Consider the following 26,883-nt stretch of genomic DNA (forward strand, 5'->3'; position numbering starts at 1 on the left):
CGTTCACTTAAATAGATGAGATCAGCAATGAATTCCATCAGAAACGAACACTTCTGGGGATGCTGTTTTTATTACCTCTGCAGTGATAAAGGGTGGCATTTACGGAATTGTCCTCTGAAAAGGAAGTTCACAAATCATTGCAGGCACATAGTATAGATATTAATACAGTAATGTGTTACTGCGTCCAGCTTCTCCACTCTCCTGAGATCCAAATTAGCACTCTTAATTCTAATTCCTAATAAGTATAAGTGCTTACCTGGCTTATAAAGCCTACACTTCTGGCTGTTAATCTTTCCCAACAAATAACATTTGCTGGTTCAACTTCCTCAAATTTTGCCTTCTATAAGGTGTTGAAAAGTACATTCAATTATGCATTCTGTAATTCTTCAGTTGCCATGATGGATTATAAAACAGTAATTACCATTAGCTGCCTTTATTGTAAATGGTAATATTGAGTATTTTGAGCTGTTTGGTTTGTTTTTTGTTTTTGTTTTTTTTTTTCCCCTATACTTTAAAAACTGTGCTAAATGAAGGACTAGCCTTTTGAATTTTTTAAAGAGATCTTCATTTTGCCCATGAGAATTCTTTACTCTTATTCAATGTGATGATTAATAATCACATAGATAACTCAGTGGGTCTTTCATTAAAGGTAGATTTCTACAAATAGATTTCCATCATACTACTTTTGAAGGCAATAACACATGCTCTTATTTTAGGTGCCATGCCTTGAACATAATTCTTTACATTCTCCTCCATTCACTTTTACATTTACATTTGCATTGCTCTGGCTTTCTTTCCCAGTAGGAGGATCTGAGATGCATCCTGAATCCTGCTGTATCAGAATTTCTTTAGTTGATCACCTAATCTCACTCAGTTAATGAATACCATCAAAGTAAAGCATAACCCTCTCTGTCAAACCTTTCAGGTCTACCTAAACCTTGTTTATCTAAAATTCTGTTCTTTTCTACCCTTCTGAAACTCAGTCTGGAATGCTTACATCAGCACAGCATACATTTTTACATGTATTGTTTCTTCCCTCCATTATTCTGTTGCTTTGTTGCATCAATTCTTCTCTCTCTTTTTCATATCTAATATTTCCAGCAAATGTTCAGTATTCTAAATACATAAAAAATTTATACTGAGAAAACTAAAAAGAGTTTGCATTACTATTTCCTGCCCAGAAACAAGAATTACAGAAATATTACATTAAAATTCCATTATTAAAAACACAAGAACCTCAATACATTCAGAAGAAAGGCACCATAGTTTTCACCGTTAATGAAGAAAAAAAGAACAGAACACTTTCAAAAAGAATAAGATTTCCAATAACAAATAAATTAAAACAGCCAATTGGTTACAAGTTGTCCTTATTCTTGTTGAGAGATTTTTACTGTAAAATTCTTATAATAGAAACATTAGGATGTTTTTAAAATAGTTGATTCTTTCTCTCTCGGTGCTCAAACACAACACATGCTTAGGCTGTAGTAATAAACACACTGCTATAACATAAGTGATAAACAAAGACCCAAAATCACTGTCTAAGGAAAAGAAAACAATGCAGGAATCAGGTTATACAGTGTTGGTTAAAAAATAAAATAGTTATTTTTTCCTGTACTTAAACAAACTTGCATACAATTATCTGTTTTGTACTGACAATATGCTACATACTGTGAAAGATACAAACAAACAGACTGCAAAGTTAAATATGCAAAAGTAATAGAGTAAAAATATGTTTATCGGATAATTTGGAATGAGCTGTGTAAGAAACAAATCCAAGAGTCAGAGCTTTGGTATATCAAGCATACCTAATATACGACAATAAAACTTTTATATGCTTCCATCATGCTGTTTTATGTCAAATAGTTAATATGGGAAAACTGTGTTAGAAATTTTTTTGAAGCTTAAAGATGTTTATTATTGGTATCACTTATTTATCTCACATCTCCCATAAAACTAGCAACTGTGGTGTCACATACATGCCATCACAAGACATGCAACGTCATCAACCAAAAACATGTCTTCTCAAAACAACCTAAAATAAGGTGATAACTTTTGATGTATTATCATGCATACACATACGAACTCATATACTGATATGCATGTGTCATGGTTCTATGGTTTTTTTTGTTTCTGGGTTTCAGTATTCCACATCAAAACATCATGCAGTGTATGGGGCATTAAAGTGTCACTGCCCCAATCCCAGCTACCTATCCCTGTACATTACAGCAGTCACAGATCTGGCCCTTCTGGTTGGGGGGGGCGCTCTCTTGCTGCCTGGCAGTGGGTGCTGGAGGGTGCTTTCCTGGCCGTTCCAAGCTTTTCAGGTTTGAATCGGTCCCGGGAACTCTCTCTCTCTCATCTTGTCTGATTTATTAATCCCAATTTCAATTAAATTGTATAGATTGTGTTATCTTGTATTCCAATATTCTAGTAAAATAAGTTTTCCTCCATAGATTGTTGCCACTGCTCTTTTCCTCCCTTCCTTCCTTCCCATTTTTGTGGGACTGGGGTGGGTGGGGAGGGCGGGGGCCTGTTGCCCATCATGGACATAGATTGATTTAGTCAACTCTGTGACAGCATGAAGTCCAGTATCTCAGAAGATTACCTGGCTGTTTTCCTGCCATGAACAGAGCTATCTGAAATGAGATGATCCCAAAAGACCCTCCCACTACCTGTAGAAACCTTGGAGTTCTATAGCCTCTCGCTCTTGCAGTTTCTTGTTTAGATACGAGATCAGAAAACAAGGAGGTCAACAGTTAGTACAGAAACATGTCATCCAATATGAGTCACAATTCAGAAATGTCAGCTCATTAGCAGATGGAGCTGATCTACAAGACAACTTTTCTTCTTTTACTGCATACACCAGGAAACAAAAAGATTAAAAAGAACAATTAGTTTTGTAAGTGGGTTTAAAGAATATTGGATGGAAACAAGGTTTTAAAGAGCTGGAATTGATTGGGAACGACAGAAACAGAAGCAGGAAAAATAACATGAACTGTGGGAAACCAATACTAACAAAATAAATAGAAGCAAGGAAAACACTGATCAATTCATTCAGGAATACTACTAAGCAATTCCTTATCACTATGCTAAGGAAGAAGAATCACATGATATTTCTATGGATGGATGTATAGCATCTTATGCTAACTAGGAAGCTTTCCTTGTACAGTAAGTATTTTGGTTGGGGAGCAGGAAAAAGCCATGTGCGGGCTCCAGGCAAATAGGCAGTAAAACATTCACCAAACCAATAGAGCCCAATGTTTTACACTAAGAAAAAACTGCTCTGGATATGAAGAAAATGGCAATTATTTCATTTCTGGGATAGCTAGTCCATTTACTTAATCTAAATAAGGAGAGAAAATTGCTCTATTGGTCTGCTCATTACTGATTTCTATTTATTATCTAACAGTTCAAATTCATTTCTTCGTCAGGCTTTTATAGTTCATAAGAGTAAATTTATGCAGGGTTACGCTAATGAAATATATATATATATGTATAAAATTACATACCTAACTTTACTTCAGTAACTTCTACAGTAATTTCTATTTTTCCTCTTTAAACCTGTCTTAGCATTATTTTTTCCAATTATGACCAATGTTATTTCCTTTAACAGGGCATTTGAAGTCATTATGCAGCAACACTTTTTTGTCATTTTAAAATAAATTATTTAAAAAAAATAAAAATCAAAGCTCCTTGCAGAAAGAGATTCATTTATGATGAAAACTCTAATCAGCTATGACGCAAATTTCCCTTTTACATTTTCAATTAACAAATGAGAAAGCTTGAAAAACAGAAATAGAAGGAAATCAGTATCATTTTCTAAATATTTATGTCACCCTGACAATTAGAAACATGAATGTATTACAGATGATTAAGACTAAAGCAAAGATAATATAAGAGCAAGGGACTACAACCCCTATTTCTACTGAGGAAATATATTTCCATTAGTATGTTATCTGCTTTTTACCAACATTATTTGCAACATTAAAGTTACTTCTCTTCCTCGCAGTGGAAACAGCGATGTGTAAAACAAGCCATGTTCCAGATTGCCACGTAGATTTCTATGAAAGCAGCATGCAAGCTTTTGTTCAACACTGTTAAAAGCATATAGTACTTAATGGTAGTGACTGTGTTAAAAAATAGCTTTCTGTAGTTGAGAACTTACTCTTATCAAATGCTGTTATCGGGTTCTTCATGCAGTTGCCACAGAAATAAATACAAGTCACTACTTTCATTACTTTCAGAGCAACCTCAGAGCAAAACATTCCATTTTCACTTTGTTTTAAAGAGAATTAAAATAGTTGTCAATTCTTTTTCATACTTTAGTTAGGAATTAAGAAGTATGGAGCTACTTTGAATCTTTCCTGTTAATGTAGTCTATCAGCATAATTAATGGCGCTTTTGAGGAAAACAGAGGAAGAAAGGACATGTCCTTCTTACTCTTGAACTTCTGCTAATTGAACTGTAGTTTTTAGTAATGACGTGCAATAAACTAAATACTTTTTCAAGAAAGTAATCTAGAATGGTGATTAAATTAAGTGAGGTGACCTTTCTTCTCCTGTCATGATTTACAAAATCAAATTGTTACCCACTGCCACCACCACAATAACTCCAGCTTTTTGAAGTTTCATTTCTTAAAGATTTCCACTCCAGTAATCACAGCAGGTTCAGAATGGAAAATGTACAGTAACGTAACCATAAGAATTAGATTATACCCATAGCAAGATAGAAAGATTCTAAAACTGCACAACTAACGCAAGTATCAAGGTAGAAAACAAAATTATCATAATCAAAGTATCCTTTTAAGATAATTTCATTCTTAAAAACTATATCTTCTGAAAAGCTTCAGTAGTTCATCAGAGGAGTTTCCTATCAACACATTGTATTTAGGGCAACTACTATTGCAGTTTGTGTAAGTCTCAGGAAAACCAACTGCTCTTTCAGATACAGATTTCATAAAATTCATGTAATGACCCTCATGTAGCCAGTTTTAACTGCTTGAGAGAAATGAAGTTTAAGAAAAAAAAAAAAAAAAAAAAAAAATAGCCTCCCATCTGAAATCTTTCTCACATGAAAATAGTAACAAGGATGGCTGGCTGGACGCTATGAAAATTAATCCCATAGATTCCAAACTGACCGAAACAATGTCACCAGCAATGCTATTCCACAAACCATGAACCATATTTAATGAACAAGACAGAATTAATCTAGTTATTCAAATCTTAATACTTCTAGACATTAAATACAAGCTCCTGAAGAGAGCACTTTTGTGTGATACTATGCATTCAAAATCATGTCATACTTCCTTCTCTATAATCAGCAGAACAACCAAAGCAGTGTCAGAAGACTCCAGAAGATACCAGCAAGTCCATCCTAGATGCCTTGAGTCTTTCAAATGCGTTCCATTTACCTTCCAGAGTTAACCTAACTATTTGAAATTATTTTCTCTCTTATTTGGCTGTAAGTCTGAATATATCCCATATTGCCCTATTTTCAGGAAAAGCTTCCTGTCAAAAGAATAGAAAAGCAGTGCATTTAAATGCAGAGTGGAAATACATTACAAGGCTAAAAGGTCAATTTTAATGCACTCAGAGGTTGCTTTGTTGAAACTATTAAAAAGCCATGTATCCTCTTGAAAAGACATGGAAAATTTGTACATGTGAGCTGGACCTGACAATTTCAAAACACAGATGGCTATTGGTATTTTCCACATTCCTGATGGACAGGAGTAAGGCATATAAATAACAGTGTGATCCACCACAAATTTTGGACTCTGTTCTCACAAAAAGTCACAGTCTGCAGCTGTCAAAAGAATGCAGGAGTGATCAGTACTGTTATCTACTCATTTAGCAAAGTCCATATTATCCTGAAACATGGATGGCATGTCAAGACTTCCTTTACTACTACATTTTCTGGTTTGAAGTAGCACAAGTTCTCTCTTTCAGCTTTACAAGAGAAGATCCGCAGGTTGATCAGATTGACTGAAGATACACACACACAAAATCATTTCTTCTGAATTCCACATAGGAATGTGGATGATAGGATGATTGACTCAGGGAGAATGCTGAGAGCAAATCTCTCCAACCAGCATTTACATATACAAATGTTGGCTCCATTGTATTCTATAAGCCTCCAACCTGCCTAATACAGAGGATGTTCTTTGAATGATTTGGCATCTTATACACACAGAACTGCAGGGTGCAAAAAAATGCACAACTACTTCTGTATTTCAAGATGTGAGTTAAATTCCTAATGTTCATGGGTTTATAACTAACATCAAGCACAATGTTTTTTGTTGGTTAGGGACATATTTTGCACTTATGTCACCAAGTTTCTGCTTTATACTTTCAGTAAACTGAAGTCAAGAAATCTAAAAAGTACTGGAAGCTCTGAGTTGAGCTTTGCAGCAAGAAAGTTGCCATACGCCTAGTTGCATAAGGCCTTTCCAAAATATGCAGCACTCCATTTTTCACATACCTGTCTCTGCTAAGCAAATTGTTTTGAAGGATATCTACTGAGATCCACTGTCACAAGGAGCTCTGCCTGGCTTCAAGCTTTTCACACAGCAGCACTAGACAGGGCTTTCAGTAGAACCAGGCGCTCTCTGTATTGACCTCTACTGCCTACCATTCAGAAGCTGCTCTAAAACAAAGCATATCCTTTCCAAACCACTGTCAAAATTCAGCACACTACAATTATTTATAGCACCATTTCCATAGAATCATAGAATAGCCTGGGTATTTCCTCCCAACATTTCTCTTTTTCTATCTTCTGTAGAGGTTATCATCCATGTTTCATTCCCTTTTACTCATTTTCAGTTATGCTCACCAACTTGCACACCAAAATTTATTAATACTTCTAGTCATCAAAATTTTTCGTTTTGAACACATTTATAAATAATATACATGCAGATGCTTTCCTAATGTTTGTAGTCCAAGACAAATTCACAAGAAACATATGACCCCTGGCTTGAGACTATGCTCCTGCCAAATATAAGCCCTCTCTGATTTGGAAGCTTCCGCAGTAAAGCACATGCTAAAGCCAACAAGTCTATCATATCCTCAGCCTTCGCTGTCTCAGAGAAATGTATTTTCCATATTTACCTGACAGAAGAAAAACCATTCAAAAGAAATGGCTCCAGATTGGGAAACAGAAGACTAAATTCTATCCCTACTTTACTGAATTTGAACAAGCTATGAATTCTCCTCAAGCTATTTGTGTATAAATTATGCCACGCAAGGAACCTCTCTCACTTGCCATTTGCAAAGTTTTTCTACACAAGTGGATTTTGATTTCTCTCAGAAAACACAATCCTATATTAATATAATGCCACTTCTATTATTAACATTAGAAAACTTCAAATAAGTGCACTGAGTAATATTGAGTATCAATAGATATATATATATATATATATATATATATATATATATATATTGCTTCCAGAAAGCTCAATTGATTTGCTATTCTGGGAGGCAAGAGCAGTATTTCTGTAAGCAGCAGTCATTTCTCATTAAAATATTTCAGTCCCTGATACCCAGCCATCTTCTGCTTATTCCTTTGGTGAATTAGCTGTGATTGAGTTCTTCTTTTGCCCTTATGATTGACATAAAAACTCTTACCAGTGTTCTCGTATACCCATAATAGCCTTCTGAAACAATTCCTACTTTGAGTATATATTAATTAATTACTTCTATTCATTCCAAAGTGAACTGTAATCAGCAGGGAGCTCTTCATCATTCTTCAGAATATTTAGCACTCTTAAAGTGACACCATTTGCTGTGCTTTTATGAAGCAGCTTATTGCTCTAATTCCTTCTTATGAGATCCAAATTTCGCAAGTCTCATTCTTCACCCAGTCATTACCAATCTTTTCTTAGCACAGCTCTAATTTCACTACTTGCCCCTTTGTCACTAGCAAAGATACTGATCTCCCTTGTGTACAGTTGAATCATTGTCTAATCTTTCTCTTTTTTTCAAGGACAAAACACCAATCTGTGCTACCAAATTAAATGTCTTCACACATTTCACTTCTATCATTCCTAGATATTTTGTACTATTGTTGCTATCAAATTTTTCATTTATATCAAGATCTTAAGTTGGCGTTTTCTTCCTTATACTTATTTCTCTCTAATATTTGTCCAGTCAGCCTTCATTTCTCTTCTACAGCATTCAGCTACCATGAAAGATTTTTCCACTCTCTCCAAACAGGAAAACAAATGTAGCTTTCACATTTTCAGTTGTGTTCTGTATCACCTGCCTGAGATCCCACAGTAGCTGTCAAGCCAAATCTAGCAGTTCTGCAAACTGTGAAACCAGTAAACTTTGTTACTCTGGAATATTTCTTATATCCCTGCCCCACACTCCTATGATTATCCCAGCTTTTCTCTTGTCCTCTATGATCTTATCATCTAGTGGTAGTTCTCACGCCAAACCTCTAAATTCTCCCATAGTATCCTGGGTAAATAAGCGCAAAAGTAATTTATAAAACACGAAAGGAAAAAATGGTCTAATTAGAAATTCTAAGCTACCATAAAATAACTTAAAAGATTTAGCTGTGTACAAGTGTATGTTGAGTTTTCTTAACCTGCTTGCAAATCATTAGGTCTAGAAAACAACTGCCATTAATTTTCTCATATGTGATGTTAACTCTGAAATTACAGCTGCAACATAAATACCAGCAGTTAGTATTTCACTAGCACAGAAGTTTTACTAGCACTTAGCTGCTTCTGCAAAAAGCCCCAAATTGCCTTCTGTAGGAAAACTCAGATATATCAAACCATCTACCATTCTTCTTGTGTTGACAATATCTACAATGAATAGATAAAAACAACTAAAATAATTAAATACCAAGAATAAAAATCTTGATGTGCTGATGTTGATATTAATCACTGGATTATGTAAGGCACCTAAATACACAAGTATGGATTATATCACCTTAAACCACTATTTTACATCCTGCTTTAGAAACAGAAAGTCACAGCAATTAACATAGATCCGGTTTATAAATAAGTCTTGGCAACACATGATAATTCTAGTATTCCTATTAAATAAATTAAGCAAATAGTCAGCAGGCTCATCTATCCAGAAAGCACGTTTTAATTTGCATGGCAAAGCATCGTATGTTGGAAATCACAGCAAATTTGTTTAAAAGTTAAAAACTTGATTTTTATGTCTGTGACATAAAAAAGCAGTAGCACCAATACCTACAGCTGCTCAGGAAACACTAGGTGGTTCAGAAACTCAGGACAGAATAACACAGACACTTGGACCTAGGAACTGGCATCTGACAACTTCTACAATTTGTTTTTTATTCTTATAGGTGAAAAAATAAACAAAAATATAAGTGAAATATACTGCAGTTTACACCACGAATATATGCATGAACACTATCCACAAGTTATGCATTGCAGACTAACAACAATTCATATTTCTGTTTTGTTTTGTTTTTTTCCTAAAACACCCTAACATCTTTTGCAAAATAGTAAGTACCTTAACCACAAAGAAACAGGGCTGGTCATTAACACAGTAGTGACCTTCTGCACCCAGACTTAGCATCCATTTTAATTGCAGAAATACTTCTGAAACATGACTGCCAATTAATATGAATTCATTTTGCCTGTGAGGAACCTTTTATATAATCACCTGCAGTAGTAGAGATAGTCTGTTGTTTCTGATACAACTGCAGAAGGATAGCAGTTTCATTAAGTCAGTAAATTCAAGTCCACTCTATTCAAAGGCCTTTAGGTTTCCCTATGTTCCTAAATGTCTTAGATGTGTGATCTTATGCTAACTCTTTACTGAGTATAGTCTGAAATTCACATTCACCACTCACAGAATAAATAAAAAGACATTGATAAAGCAACTGTGGCAGTGCTGAGTAGCAAAGAGAACAAGAAAGAGAAAATTGAACCCAAATTTCCATGCTTACTACAGCTCATCACAGATGAACAATTCTGCCCTTATTGAACTGAACAGCTACCTAACCTTGAGGAGCTGAAATTCAGATACCCACTTACAGCCATTCTTCCACATTCCTTGTTGCTCTTAGCTTCACACATTTATGGGCTTGGTGGTTTGGAGCACACTCCCGTGGGCTTTTTAGAAGTAGAACCATCACTTCAGCACTGCGTTCACTTGCGTGTGGCATGCGGCAGCATTCACAACAGCAGCAGCAGCCCTGTAGCTATCCTCCAGGGGTCACAATTGGGTTACAAATTCTACGGAATGTGCTGACCGTGCAACCTAATCTCAAGCAATTTATTCACATCCTTCTTCATTAAGATTCAAATGGAATAAGTATAATAAAAATTGAACAGATACAGAAATTGTGCATGGCTTGCTTCTGTAGTCAGTAAACATTTATTCACTAGGCACAGCTCTCTCTCGTACTCTCTCTCTCTCTCAGATTCTCTCTCTTTCCCTATCCTTCCTGCTTGCTGTTTTAATGCATAATTAAGAAGGTCAGAATTAATGAAGCAGTGTGGAGTAAAGTTCAAGGAATCCCCAGGCACTATTTATTCTATTAGATCTCAGGAATGAATGTCAGATTGGCAGCATTAGAGGCAGAAGCAGCAGAGCTGGCAGCAGTCCAGGAGCAAAGCTACCACAGAGGCTTACCTGCAGCGTTAAGTCGTTGCTGAGCTCTCTCCCTGCAAAAATCACCCGCAGCTGGTCAGCTGGAACTCCCTGTCGCTGCGCAACTGCTTCCTTCAGCTGGAGGATGCTGGCATCCAACCCAAGCTCCACCGGGAAGCCATGGCTGGAGTTGAACCTGACAAACACTGAAAAAGAGAAGACACCTTTTAAAGCAAACATTTCTCACTGCCTATCTGTACTAGAGTGACTACAAGAGGCTTATTTATCAATTTCAGAGAGCACTGACTATTTTAAGAGAAAAGCTACTAATACTGCTGTGTATCATTTGGAAAAGAGGAACCGTATGGGATTTCCTATCACAGAATAGTTGGTGACCAATAAACAAAAGCCATGTGCTTCCCCCAGTAATGCTATAGATTGAAGAGAACAATCAGAACCAAAAGGGACCCACATCCAGGCAGCAGTCCAAGCAATCAATAATTTGTGGAACAGATTTTTGATCCACAACTAACCTTAGCAGATACCGGGCACGTACACTTTCTGTGCCCTTTGTGCTCTTCCCTGCTGCATGTAACAAATACATACAGAAAATTGAGTTTTAAAGCTAAGATATATTAAATAATACTAGGAAAAACAATTCACTGCTGCACAGTAGATCACGGTCACATGAATTGGTTCCCCACAGATATAATTCTATGGAAGATAATGATGGAGAGAAAAATCACACGCTAGCAGAAATGTTTGGAAGTCTTGTATTACACTGTGGTCTTTTCAGAGTTCACTAAAACATCTGCAGTACATAATTCCTGCCGACATGTTCCTTCAGTGCAGGAAATCACTACCACACTCGCCATATCATTTTTAGAGCTGCAGAGAGTGGTTTATATATCCTGAGAAACCTGGCAAATAAACTCACGAGCTTACAGCCATTCAGCTGGCAGAGTTGTTTTTCACAAGGCTGCTGAATGTGCTCATTGAGCCCATGACCAGGGGAACGACTACAAGAACTACGCAACAGGAAAAGCTTGACACCTCCGTACAGTCACTGAAGCTGCATGAACAGTACACTCAACCCCAGTGGGCTGATTCAGCCAATAAATAGCTTCACTGGCAGAAAGCAGAGGGATTAGGAAAAAGTAATATAAAACAATAAAAATCATTTGTATCAATTTGTCACTGGATACCTGACATCCGAACTGTTTAGGTATTGACTGCAATAACCATCCCTGTTAAAGATTTTCCATTCACACTGCAATGTTTTAACTGAAGACGTACTCCTTTGAATTTTTTATGACTGACAGAAGCATGAATTCAAAAGTGCTCATACAGTTTGAGGAAAACTATTTTTAAACTGACAACAGGATCAGCGATTGTCCAAACACAAAGTCTACCTGACTACTGTAAAGGAGGCAAATGCTCTAAGAGCACGTGAATGTAGTTGAGAATGATGCCAATTTTTTGCTGAGCAATGAACGTGGTAAATACTTGCAATTTCACATCTTTAATACAGATTTTTCTGTTTCTGGATAACCATTAAGGGCATATACCAATATATATACATTTTACGCAACATTTTGAGTTTTGCACTTGAAAGTATTCTCTAAATTTACTAAAATACAGGATAGGATTGCATAGTGCTGTGTCAGGAGGAGTGCAGTGCATATGCCCTGCAATGTGTTACACAGTCTCTTGCAGTACATCTTGTTACTGGGTTTGATTTCTATATAAAGACGTTCTGGAAATAACCGAAATGCGCAATTATATTTGGATTTTTCAGAAAAGTGAGTGGATTTTGAATTTTATTTTGATTGCAGTTTGAAAAGTAAAGGGCAAAATAGAAGACAAATGTAGTTCCAACTGTTGAACGCTTCCCACATTCCCTGGAACGCTCAAAATGCTCAACTATGAGTAACATTATATTGACAGCAAAATATGTAGTTAAAACAATTGGGAACATAATTCATTTATCTGCTAAGATGGGACTATCCACATGCACATATATATACATATATAAACAGATACACTCACATGCACACCTAGCATCTATGTGCACTTCCAAGGAATTACTCCTTTCTAGCAAATAATGCTCTTTTTCTTAGTCTTATGAAAATCAATGTCTTAGCTCTGCAAATGAAACATGCTGGTAAGAGGGAAGGACGTGATAAAGTAGCAAAAAAGTGATGGAGAATTTAAATGAGTTTTAAAGTACTACTCTCTTTCCAAGGACAGATACATTCAACACACTTATTGCATGCTGCAGCAGAATTGCCAGATCACAACCCAAACCCTTTCCCCATGCATGTTTTCATTCATCACTAAGAGGAACAGTCTCCCTCCCTTCCAACACATACAAGAAAGCAGAGCATTCATCTCACAATTCTAATACAAGCATATTTTCCCAGCAAAATGCCCTGCTGTATGTTTTGCACCAGGTCTAGCAGTTGCAGACTGACAGATGTGCATACAACAAAGTTAACCATTACTTCGTGAATTAAGTCATTGCTGACCCATGATACCTGGCTGCATTAGGACTCCTTTATCATTGCAATTGCAAAGTAAAATGCAGCAATGTAAGCCAGCTTCACAGCAAAGAGAGCATAAACAAGTAGTAAGGAGCAACTCATTTAGCTAGGCTATTTTGGTTGCCTCTGATAATTTGTAAATTACCTTCATCTTACAAATGATTTTATGATGTAGTTACACACAGATAGCAACACAGTAATCAAACATAAACGGTGTCTATAAAACCTCATCCTTAGTGAGGTTATTTCTCTCCTTAGCAAAGGATAAAGTGTCTCACAGAAGCATCTTTAATTCTAGTTAGCACTAAATGAATATGATAAAGAGTTTAAAAGTGTTCCTTGATTAGTAACTCAAATTCTTATATTTGATTTGTTTCACATCCATTTTAGATAAAAATCATGATGGGCCTTTATTCAGACAGCCATTTATGACAGAGCCATATGGGAGTATTCATAATTACTGTATTTGTACCTGCTATCAGTTTTGTACAAAATCACGAATAGCATGGAAGGGATGAACGGGGACTGGGCATTCACTTCTGCTGTAAGATTTAGAGGGCATAAAGCTGAGCTGGTAGGAGCTAGATTCAAGTCAGACAAAACAAGATATTTTCTCATCTCATGCCAGAGAAGTGGTAAATGCAAAATGCATAGCTTAGACTCAATTGGAGAAACTGGTATATGGCACAGGCAGCTCAAGAAATTCTTTACTGAAGAGTGTAACATATGCTAGTACAAAATAGTTTGCACATAGGTTTTCAGCTTAGAGGCCTACATCTTCAAGTTACATGCTAAGCCAAAGAGGAATGTACCACTGCTAGGCCAGTAAAATAAACAGATACCAGAAAAAGCCTCCCTTCCCCACTTTTAGAGGAATATTCGTGCGATGTGAGAATATCAGCTTTCTGCATCCTCTTTTTTGAGGCCTCTGGTTATGGTCACTGTTGCAGACAATAATATCTTGTATTAAAAAGACTCTGAAATAGTACGACAACTCTCCTGCAGGTGTCATGGATTTGCATTTACAGACACAATGCCCACAGAAAGCAGTACTGAGTGAAATCTAGGAAGCAAACAGATTAAGTCTTCTCTATTCTCTACCTCTTTCCCGCTACCAAGTAATCCAAACCCAGACAGGAACCCACCTACCACACTTCTTTTTGCCAGAACTACTTGTGCACATGTAGTTACTTTCCTGTATTTCACAGTGTAAAAGTTTAAATTCAGCAATTCTCACAGTAACCTAATTTTGTTCTATGAAGCATGCCTCTTAATCCAAAAGACAAGCTAAATTTGTCCAGTAAATTATTTCCTGTGAATGATTCACTCAGTTCTACTACATCCAAACTCTTTTTAAGTTCAAGGAATGCATAGCTAACTAACCGAGCACTGCAATTATGCTGGCACTTCCTTTAAAAGTCTCTCAAAAACACTATTTGCCTAGCTATTTTTGTCCTGATTCAGTGGCTGCTTGTGTCAGCACAAAGCAGCCATGAACTTCCTTGATACAGAACTGAGCCACATTCGTGTTTCATTTTAAATACACACACACTGTTCTTTAATGTGCTTGTGAATGTGTAAGAGTATTCAAACTCTATACATATTTCCAGCTACAGCTTTCTTATGTTAAAGCTTTCTGCTCCAGTAAAAGTATTACGTTAAAAAATGTAGCATATACTCCTGCTGCTTTTAAATTGCCTACCCGGTGGAAGAATAGGCCTATGTTTTTGCAAAGAAGGAGGGAGTTCAATGGCATTTGCAAGGGGGTCAGAGAAACCTAAGTAGGGCTTATAAAACTTCTGCAATCATTTAAGACTGTAAGAGGGACTGCAAGGTGGGGAACACAAGAGTGAGATTCCATTCTTGATATTTATTCTCATTTGCAGCTCCCCAAGAAATTTAACACATTTTTCTTAATGCCTCTACATTCTGTTAGATACTAGAAGCAGAACCTGACAGCTAAAGATTCACTAACAGGAGCACATGCTAAATGTGACAGCTGTTATACTTGACTAGGAAAGAAGTTTTCTAAGCATAAGTTTTGGGTTGTTTTTTGTTTTTTTTCCAGTAGAGGACAGAGGATTACCAACATTTAAATTGCAGCTGTTGTACATATCTGTAAAATTTTTATCCATATTACAATTGGAACTGATAGAATCGATTAGTTCCACACATAAAAAGACCAGAAACCAGAAGAAAGCATACGTATCCAGCTACATGTAGAAATTAAACAAAAACACAGACTTCCAAGAGCTACTACAAATAAAACCAGGCAAAAACCTTAAGGAAATAAAAGTTGCCGCAGCACCAGTCGCAGTTAATCCAATTATATGTGATACTGCCACCTGTACTACTGTAAAAAAAGGGAATGAAGCCAGCTTCACCAGAGAAGGGAAAAAATAAGAAAATTACAGAATCACCAGTGTTGGAAAAGACCTCCAAGATCATTTAATTTGGCTTCCCTTCTTCCACCAATATTTTGCCATTAAACCATGTCAACGTTAAACCATGTACAACAACTAAACATTTTTTGAACACGTCCAGGAATGGTAACTCCACCACGTCCCTGAGAACCACATTTCAGAGCCTGATCACTATTTCAAAGAGAGTTTCTCTTAATACCCAATCTGAACCTCCATAGCACAACTTTAGGCCATTCCCTCTAGTCCTCTGCTAAAGAGGCTTAATCCCTCCAGTTTTTACAGGTCTAGCATTGGAATTTCTTAGTTTTTTTATATTTAGTTTTCTTGGATTTTATTCCTTTTCTTTTCGTATTCCAGTACCATCACAATCACTTTAAAATTTGTTTTAGAAGAGGCCCAAATTACACCACAGATCAATCACAAAGCATTCCATTTCAAGAGTGCATTCTGTAGTCTGTCTCCCTCAAGCACCTACCCAAATAACCTGTTTCAAAGAAAAATAGTCACCTTTACAGCAGATAAATATGCTCCACTCTTTAACAGAGCTTCACCTTGAAGTGGTGACTTAATCTACTTCTTCTCTGCTTTCAAACCATAGGCATATTCCTGCTCCCCTTTCTTTTTCCCCCAAACCAATATTCCCAACTTCAAAATTGCTACAACAGCAATAACAGACCTGCAAGCACGATTACTCTACAAATCAGCTCAAGGAAATACTTACCTAGGCCCTGGGTGCACAGCTAACCCCAACTTCTCCCTTCCTTATGTTGACCGTGTTCAAGCCCCCACTCCCACCCCCTTGAGCTGAGCCTGTACCCCAGAAACAGTAGCAGTGTCCTTGCCCAGACCAAGTCATTGCTAATTCCACCTCAGCTTTCAAACAGACAGAACCTGACCTGGTACCCTGCCCTCATGGATCCCTATGCTGCCACTCACAACACGCTCAGCCTCACTCACCTGAAGCTCTCCACTGCATTACCCCCATGGAGCAGCCCCACTCTGGCTACTCCTAGGAAAAGTCACAAAATAATAAAAGAAAGACAAAAGCTCTTAAGTCATAGCAGATCCAGGGGAGGTGCCTCAAGTTCTAAACCACCAAGGTGCAAGAGATACAGGTGGGAGGTGTTTCTTGATCAAGATGTAATTGGGACCAGCTGGATGTGGGCAGGGCTACGTTTGCACAAGGAGCGTACCCTCGCTACTCCTGGCACAGCTGAGCAATCTAAGGCCTTGGTACAAAGAAAGGTACCTTTTGATTGCTAAGGCTGTAGCTGTTACGTTCAGCCTGGCTTTGTTGTCAGCTTCTTTTCTCATCTGAAATTTTTTTGGTGTCATTTCCAAAACTCTTGGCATGTGAACTATTGGGAAGAGGGTAAAATGCAGGGGATTTGGCAGACAGCTCAGCAAAATGGTATCTGCTCAGCTAAAGATCCATCTGGAAATGCTAGGCTGTCTCCTGGGCTGATAGTGCTTCTGTGAAGCAGGACTGACTGTGGCTAGCAGCCCTTAGCTACCATTCTGCTGTACAGCCAACCACCAGAGCTCTTACAAAGCCCAAGTGCTGGGTATGGACACTACATTGTTGTGTGCCTCTACAGCACTTGGCTTCCTACCTTCTCATGCTACTGCCTGCCTCCTTGGTATGAATGGAACACAATGGCTGCAGCTTAAATTCAAAGCTCCCTGCAGTTTGCTGAGACTTCATAGTTGGCAGAATGCTGAATGCAATGATGGCTTTTAAGTCATTTTAATATGTCCCTGCCTTTTAGCATTTGAAAAATGTGTTTTATTCCAAAATGTACATCACTTTTTAGTAGCTTGAAATTCACCCTAATGGTCCTTTTAGTCTGATAGGTTTAAGTCAAATTCTCTAATTCTCAAAACTATACCCCTAATTGTCAGATAAAAATCCCAAGCAAGTAATCTAGCTTTAGCAAAACTGTCTTAGATATTTGCTGTTATGACAATTAGAATTAACCCTTTATGTTGAGATGTATAAATCAATGGGTTTTCTAAGAAACTTCGAATCACATGATAGAAACGCACATCCCATTTTTCTTCTGACTTACAGAGGAAGAAAAAAAAAAAACAAAACAGCTCCTATAGTTAAGCTTGAGGATTTGCCACATTGCAAAGATAATTTTCTTCTGAGTTTTTCAGAGCTCTTCCTCTCTTTTTTAACACCTACTTTTGCTATCTACCTCACAAGTAAATAATCTTACATTAAATACTTCTAAGTCCCTGCCACAAGAAAATACACAGCAACCACTATTGTCAGGCATAAATATATGACCTGAATTGACTGCCAAAAATAGTCTGTCATTCCTACTGTAAAACTGCTGGTTTGCTAGAAAAAAGAAACACATTTCAAATACCCCAGCATTGCATCAAAATTGTATGAGCTCAGCATATTAACTGAACAAAGACCTTTATTGTACCTATTCAAAATACACTCTGTACTGTAATTTATAATCACTTCGTAATATTAAATGTATCAAACTGGTGCGTGCAGAGATACATATGTACATTTAATATATATACATATGTATAGAATCTCCATTTCTGAATTTTATAATTTTTGTACAGAGTAAAATCCTTCACTGAGAAGCAGATATGAACTTGCTGAGTAGGATGTAAATTGGAATTCCAGTAGTCAGTGAACAAAAAAATGCTTACTAGACACAGGAATCACATACTGTTACAAATAAGACAAACTCCAAATCATAAGAAATGTCTAAATACAGTAGGAGTCCTCAGAGTAATAAATTGCGATGTGTATAGAACATCAGCTGAGTACAGTGGAATAAAAAAACACTGCAGACACTGCAAAAGACTTTGCTTCATGGTTGGTTGTGGAGCTTCTGTAGTTTTGTTTTTTTTTTTTAATTCAACTCTAAGCACACCTAAAGTCTATTTTCTGTGCATATATATTACAGATATGCACACCAAATAGTGAAGATCATGTAGAGCTACATTGTAACACAACTTAAAGGTATGTTCTCAGCCATATAAGGATCATTAAACCCCTAAACCTAGTTTAAGCCGTAACTTTCCAGGAAAAGCACATTTACATTAGCAAATGTAATGCACGGAAGCCAAAAGTTTTGTAAGTGTGTTTCATTTCATGAGCATTAAAGAAAATGATCTAAAATACTTTTGACATCTGCATAAATTAAATGCAAAAAACCAGCTGAGTTACAAAGATGGTATGAATCACTTTTTCTTTACTGATGTGAAAGCTTATTTAAAACAATTTTTGAGTTATCACTTTCTTTTTTCTTAGATAAAATTTTCCCCAAATAAATGGAAACTCACAGTTTTCATTAATAATATATGAAGTTAAAATATTTGAACAAGAGAAAAAATAAATCTACATTTGATTACATATGATTTTCTGTAGATGTTGTATATTCTGCCTTACACTGGAAAAGCTGAAGCTTAGTGGGAGGCATTAGGTGCAGCATCATCTAACCTTTGACAACAGGTAACAGTGCTACTAAGATATATCTGTGTACCACAGTACTGCATGTTCTTTTGCAAAAATCTTGTTTTGTACGCCTTATTTCCATAAGTGGAAGACACAAATTCACCATCATTATTGAGGTATCCGAAGAAAATGCAATTTAAAATAAGAGAATATATCTTAATTGTAAAAATAGACCAAGTGTTATGATTCACTTGGTACTGATCAAGTCTTTTAGCTCTCTAAAAGAAAAGATTGTAAGTCAGTATTAAGTTATGCTTTTGGACTGTTCCTTTTGTCAGGAGAAATTATGCTAAAAGAGCTCGTTTAGTCTTCTATGGGATTTGCTCATTTATAAACCCATTTTGAGGTCTAAAATAACAGGCAGCCCTTTTTGCTGAAAGCAGTTTTTTTCATTCTAGCTATGAATATTCCTATAAGAAGATCCATTTCAATTTCATAAACAACTCAACACTTCTCAAGATTTCCTTTCTTTCTGATACAAACAGGCTCACAGCTGCAACCAATCACTTCTTGTGCCAGTGCATTTGTCAATTAGCTCTAAGGAAATCTCCTAGCACATAAGGCTCAGCTTATGATCAGGCAGGAAATTATGGTCTATTATGCAATTTTATTCTGGTCTGTGATTGACTGCACAGCAAAGGGCCACTCAGTGGCAGCCAGTGATACTTTCATAATTTCATAAAAGCAGATGGTGGAAATATGACACCAGCAGATCAGAAATACTGAATCTACTAGATAGTAAATGAAGTTTCTAGAAATAAAATTGAAGGATTTTAACATATAGTGTTCCTTTGCTGTTCACTGACATTACAAACTCTGTGGTGTTTTCAGATACAGTGGAAATCAGCAACGTCTGACCTGTTCCCTTCCACTCTATTTAGACATGGACCTGTTGGAACACACAATGAGAGTGTTGGATACATACACATACAATGCGAGGCATTGGAACAAGTTGTCCAAAGAAGCTGGACATGCCCCATCCCTGGTAAAGGCCAGGCTGGATGTGGCTTTGGGCAACGTGAACTAGTGGGTGGAAACTCTGTGCACAGTAAGTAACTGGAACTGAATTATCTTTCAAACCAAACCTTTTTCTGATTCCATGATTATTTACACGAGATTTGTAATTAAGTAACCAGTTTTTAGGAAAGTGAAATCAGAGCGAGAGAGGAGCAGATAGAAAAGGAAAACCAAAATGAGTTGTAAAAAAGAAAATAATGTCAAATGTCAAACCACACTATTTAGCTTTGGGAATTTTTGTAAATGAGAAATAATATTTCTCATAGTGGAGAAAAGAATTTTCATCTGCAACAAAATTACATGCAAAATACTTCGAGCCATTGTTTGTTTATGGTACCACATATGGTGGTAATTGCAAAATTGCAAATATTTATTGTCAAGTAGATGAAAGCCTTATTTCCTTTCTTGAAAAAAAAAAATCCAGAAGACCTAGCACGTCTCATGATTTCTAGGTAATTAACATAAGTCACTTTAATAGGAGGGTTACTTCTTTAAATTTGCCAAAATAGAGTTATCTGGCTTTTTTTTTTCTTTCCTGTGATTAATGTAATTGAAACAGCAGCAGCAATTAAACAGTTATACTATGTTAGTGAAGCAGTTTCATTGCCATGATAAATTACTTCTCTGAGGATATTACTTACAACAAGCAGAGAAACCTAAAGTGTATTAAATCAGATTAAAAAGGGAACTTTACCTTTCTGAAGCTAGCATTTTTATGTGCTTCTCACTCCTAAGCCTCAGTTCTTATTGAGAGGTAGGAAGAATTTCTAAAATTATAAAGGTTTCTGATTTTCACAGGAAGTTATAGGAGCCTGGAGCTAAATCTAGGAAACTGGTGGATTTGGGATATCTTAAATCTTTAGTAGTGGTGCTCTGGCTTATCCATGAAATAATGTTAAACCCTTTCATCTCAAAAATAGATAGGACTCAAGTAGGAATGTATGCCTTGTAAAAAAGAGCAAACATACTGATTTAGCAAAGTGGCAAATCTTTGCTTGAAAAAGCAAGAAGGTCCAGGAGACTTCAGAAGCCTGAGGCCTGCATCCAGAAAACACTGACAAGATAACTGCTGATTAACACGTAAAAGATAACATGAAAAATATAGTAAAGAAATTCTGGGTCTTTTTACTGCCTAAATAAACCATGAACCTAGAGTTCAACTGATTTAATGGCTAATGACAATAATAATAATGCTTGCATAATACTTCAACAGACAATAACATTGCTCTCCACCTTACTACTTTGGAGATGCCATTAAAAGAAGGTAGGTCCAATGTAATATGTTACTATTTATGTTGCAGCTTTGGAGGAAGAGTTTTGCCTGAACAGGAAAATCTCAGGAGTCTGTATTATGAGAAAGGTTAAACACTGAAACAGATCTTTCTGGATTTAGAAAGCTTTCTGTGTACAACTCAGCTGGAAAGCTCATCAAACCAAGGAGGGGCATTAGCTTCCTATTCTACACTAATGGCACTGATGCAGGCCCAAGCACTAACACTCAATATCACTTGGCCTTACTCATAAAGGCTAGCCCTAATTGTTGGAGGAATGCTGCACCACTTTGCGCTCTTGTGGGAAACATAAGCACTTACACTAAAAGAAGTGCAAGGTGAAAAACACAATGCTAACTTCCATAATAATAGAGGCTGAATATTTTTGAGTGGTATGCAAAGGAAGTAGATCAGTCTAGCTCCCTATTCAGTTCACTAAATGAATGGTACTAAAAGTACTTTGCCACAAAATAATATAAAAAGAAAAGTCTTCTGATAATTTTGAGATTTCCATCAATTTTTTTTTTTTCTATTTAAGCACACAATTAAAAACTAGAGCATCAGAGGATAATTATGCAAGAAATCATTATTTTAAAACTGGAACCAGAAGCAATACTGTTTATATAGTGTGAAATATCCCGACCTCATGAACCACACTGCAGAAATACCTGATGATCAAGAGCCACAAGGTTCATTCCACATATGCTGGGGGGACTGATACAGTGGCTGCTCCATGGATGCTACCATCCAGAAGCAGGACATTAGAGAGGCAGTGATCCCCAAATCTCTACTGAAGGACAGAGTAGGATGTGTAAATGGATCCCTAGATAGTTATGGACAGCCTCTTCAATTCTCACTGGATCACAAACTGTCCAAAGCTGTAAATGATTCCTATTTTTTTTAAGGAATAAAAGAGTACTTATTCATACTTAATCAACCAAAAAAGGATCACAGCTTAGTTAGTAGAACAGAAGATATTTGATTTCAGTATAAAAATTTATTTAACTAACATTATACCACTAATGTAGGATTAAAAATATAAAATTATTTTGCTATACTGTTACCATCTGGTAGAGAGTACAGAACTTTGGATGTTTTAGAATATATCATATAAATATTTGGCTCACGGATTATAAATAATTATAAACATGAAATCATAACTTTTTTTTCAGAAAGCATTGTTAGTTCATTCAGATATTCAAAATAATCACTTATAGGAACTTTTAATATAATTTTCTTGTATTTTTCTTTTCTCAAGTATGTGAGAGGTTCATATGGATTTATGAGATTTTCAGCATATTAAAATATATGCTATTAGTCTGTGGCTTAGATAAAAAAATATTTTTTAAAGTGTCTATCAATGGGTACTTGATAAAGAACTAGAATATTACAGGTTCAGTCATGAATATCCAATGGAATATAATAAATGCTTGATCCAAGTATTAGAATAATATTTAATATAACAAGTGAAAGCTTGTTATGGGACTGCCAAATGAATTGGCACTTTGATAAACTGATGGATTTTCCCATATTTTAGAAAACTTCCATGCATTAAGAATTCTATTTCAGGAACACTATATGTAACATTCTCTTTTCTTTTTTCTCCAATAACTTTCTTTCCTTCTTTCAAAGTAAATTTGACTTTCAAAATTTAAAACAAGAACTCAAAAATTGGCTCTTCATCCCAATTCAGGATTCATTCCTTCCACCTGCATTGTATTTTTTTTAAATTCTCAGATTGGAGAACACATTTCCTGAACAGATATGATACAGACATACAATCTTGTATTACATAAGAAATGTAATACAGTTGTAATGTAATCCTGTTGCTACTTACAAAAGCAAGTAAAGCATGTAAGTAAAATGAAAGATTTAGGTACTATTGAAAAAAAAAAGAAGAGGAAGTAGCATGCTTGTCAATGCTGAGGTAAGATAAGATACAGATAGATAAGATATATGTAAGATATGGACTATTCAGAATAAAGAATATCTATTCATCATCATTCTGTTGAGTAGTCTGGAAGGGATACATTTTATCATTTTATCTTACTGGTGAATATTGGCAGTCATTGAACATTCACGTTCAAATGTTGTCTGTATGCTACTATCATTTACTTGGGATATAAAAAAAAAATCTTTTCCAAATTATACTCCAAAAAATATGCAAGTATGCTATAAAAAAAAGTCTGAAATGGTACTTCCTTACTATCAAGCAAAAGTATGATGAAATTAAGATGAAAACCTAGATTAACCCACATTATTTCACACAGATGTTTTAGTCAAAATATACTTCTGTATTTGAGTCCTCTGTGTGAAAGACAATTCTGTATCTTACGTTTCCTGTGCTTTTAGATAAAAGGAAGATGAGAACTTCCTTGCCCAATTTCACGAATCATGAAGTAAAACCTTCTGACAAAACACTTTGGCAGACTAATGTGAATTCAAGAATGGCTTCTGAATGACAGTGTGGCTTTGTATTCAATTATTATGTTATTTATCTGTTTTATATAATATTGTTTATTATATATATATATTATATAATCATTGAATATAATATTTACTCAGAACAATTCACAATATATTTTTAGTCCGATTTGCAATGCATCTCACATCAGTGTTCAAACTGAATCACCCTGGTAATTAGGACCAGCTTTTCTAGGGAGTTTGTAAGGTAGTGAACAATCACTGCAATCCATTGCAGTTACACCCTGTTGTGTTCATGTGTGCACTCAATTGACTGCTCTAAGATTACAGCTTGATTTGTCGAAGGAAAGATTTCCTGCAAAAACCTTCATAAAATGGTAATGATAGATAGATATTAACTTTAAAGCAACTGTGATGAATCAGTGAATACCTATGATGGATGAACACTCAGGGGAGGTGGCTAAGGATAATGTGCTCCTGAAGCTCAGGGAAGGATGTTGGGAGTGACTAATGACAGCTCAAAGAAGGCTGAACTTAGCTCAATACAGAGGACCAGAGGGTAGTATTTGGCCTACATGAATTGCTCTATCAGGTCAGTAGGTAAGCCAGGAGCACCAATTCAGGGAATCAAATGGTTTTTCAACAGAGTGGATCAGCTAGCTACTATTCGTCCCTGACTAAATTGAAAGAGTGCAAACCTCTTCCTGTATGTGCCATACCAGTATGGGTAGGGGTAGACATGCACCTACACAGAATAAAAAAATGATACAGTAAATGAACAGTGCTTCAAAGGTAGCAGTAGTCTTCCGCTGACTGTCAGTGCATGTGTATCTTCCTGGTTACAGGGGGATGCCGAGTGTCATGACAGTGAGTGTATTATACCAGTAGGTACTGAGAATCACAATCATGTTGTGATACAGCTGAAATATTGAAAATACCATACTCTGCAAAGTGCAATTTCCCCAGGTATTGTTATTTAAGTGCATTGTTTATTGCTCTGCTAACACAGAACCCACATAATGTCTTAAAGCTTTAAATAAATAAATTTGGTATTAAATATTACACCTTCAACTTCTGGAATATCAAGAAGAATACGGTCAGGATTCAAACAAGGAACAGCTTTCTGTGCTTGAAGGAAAATGCTCATTTATTTACCCATACTTAATAAAGTTGAACGTCTAGAAGTCTTCCTTTCTGGGAAAGACAAATGATAAATTGTATCCAAATGATTGTTTTCTAACACAGCAAATAAGATATAAGAAATGCTTGTTTCTGGCCTTGCTTGCTTTTCCAGTGCTATGAATTAAAAAAAAAAAAACAACAAACTAACAACTTTACTCATCAATATATCACACATACTAAATAACAAAGTCAGAAGTTCATAAACTGCAGAGAACAGAAGTGAGAACAAGCTCAATATTGAAATGCGACCTTTGGTTCGTTAGTTGTATCAGGAGACTTATTTCATTCTCTTGTCTGTCACTGAATAAGGGATGATAGGATGAATCATTTTCAGTGAATTATTATCAGCGTAAGAATTGATCAAGTTGTGGTTACTGTGGTTGTAATTGGAATGGTCTTGTTGTCCAAGTAGTGTTGCCTTGTTCAAGACATCACAAAACAGGGTAAGTTGAAGTCCTGTCAGTTTTTCCTCCTAAGGCAAAGCATACATTAAAATGATGGCTTGTCGGGAATCCTGATCACAAAGAAGTAAACTTTAATTTCTTGCTTGAAAAAAATTTTACATTTTGTTTCTAGATAATGAAAGCATGCATTCTGTGACAAAACAGGCTTATTCAAGTAGGCGAATGATCAGCCAGCTCTCAATCCTTGTCATAACTGAGGGAGTAACTGTGATGTTTCCAGGCAACTATTGTTTGCAGAAATAAATCATAGCAATACCAAACTAACTGTGGGGAAGTGACATGCAGCTATCTATTTGTTAATTTTATCTGCATACACAGCATATTGGACACCTGGAAAATTAATATTTCTAATTGTCCCTATGAGATGTGGAGTAAGTTATCTCATTATCTGATGACCTATGGCACTAATATCCAGCTTCTTTAAAGAAAACATAAAACCCCTACTCTGGAGTTACATATTATGCATAATAAGCTACTACAGAATTCTTCAAAAGTAGATATGTTTTGTGCTAGGAATTGATGTAGTTGATTATCATCAGAAATATCAAATTAACTTCAAAAATAAATAACTTAGATTATCAGAAGGAATTACAGATGTTTTCTTCAGCTATCACACCAAATCATTCCAAGCTATCTGATTTCTAAGAACAAATGCATATCGTAGGAAAATAAAATTGAAGCTTTATGACATAATGAAATACAAGCCAAGTAGTCAAATAATCCTGTTCTAGAATCTTCCCAACTAAAAATGCATGTCATCACACTAATAATAACCTACAAAGATGTAAAAATATTTCAACACCCTCTCCCATAACACCCTTGTAGGTAAACTTATAAGTGTGGGGTAGATGAGTGGACAGTGAGGTAGATTGAGAAGTGGCTGACTGGCAAAGCATGGAGGGAAATACAGCTTCTTGCAGCATCTTTTCAGTTTTAACTCCTATGTTTTTGAAACGTATTTAGTAATGCCAAGCATGAAAGAAGCAAAACAATTATATATAAGGAAAACAAAAAGCTTCAGAAGTACAACTGAGACCTCAAAATCATGCCTAAGGGCAAAATCAATCCTTATGTTAACAGAAATCTTGGGGTAGCAATTGTGTATGTCAGAATGATCTTTCTCTCCAATAACAGGGTGATAGTAATCATTACGTATTTTTCCTTAGGCAGTCTGCATAAATGCACATTTTCAGGCTTCCCTTTTCATTATCTACAGAGTCTAGGGAGTGTGCCTAACTGCCATTCCAAAAGCAAGGCAAAGTTAGAACCTCAAAAGCAAGTTACTCCTTCTGAAACCAGATCCAAAAAGAGGGGCATGAGCTAATGCGATCCTTCTCATTTCTTTCTTCTCAGTAGAAGATAAAACATATCCAACTTTTAAAATAGACTGTGTGCTCTTTACATTAAATAAGGACAATAAGTAGTTTTTCAAGTAATTTATGTAGATTAATTTATGTAGAATTTAATTACCATGGTGCGAAGCAGGACAAAGTATGCC

The 26,883-nt window shown here is 36.0% G+C and overlaps 1 protein-coding gene across 2 annotated transcripts in view; it reads right to left on the reverse strand.

Moving 5' to 3' along the window:
- PRKN (parkin RBR E3 ubiquitin protein ligase) overlaps window positions 1-26,883 on the reverse strand; it is a 678,674-nt gene that overhangs the window by 543,248 nt on the left and 108,543 nt on the right. For both annotated transcript variants that reach the window (XM_052683810.1, XM_052683801.1), the window contains exon 2: window positions 10,617-10,780. In XM_052683810.1, the coding sequence (XP_052539770.1) occupies window positions 10,617-10,780 (164 nt within the window). The remainder of the gene's footprint in view (window positions 1-10,616; window positions 10,781-26,883) is intronic.

This window comes from Tympanuchus pallidicinctus, unplaced genomic scaffold, assembly GCF_026119805.1.
Source record: "Tympanuchus pallidicinctus isolate F22 unplaced genomic scaffold, pur_lepc_1.0 scaffold1, whole genome shotgun sequence".
Lineage (NCBI taxonomy): Eukaryota > Metazoa > Chordata > Aves > Galliformes > Phasianidae > Tympanuchus > Tympanuchus pallidicinctus.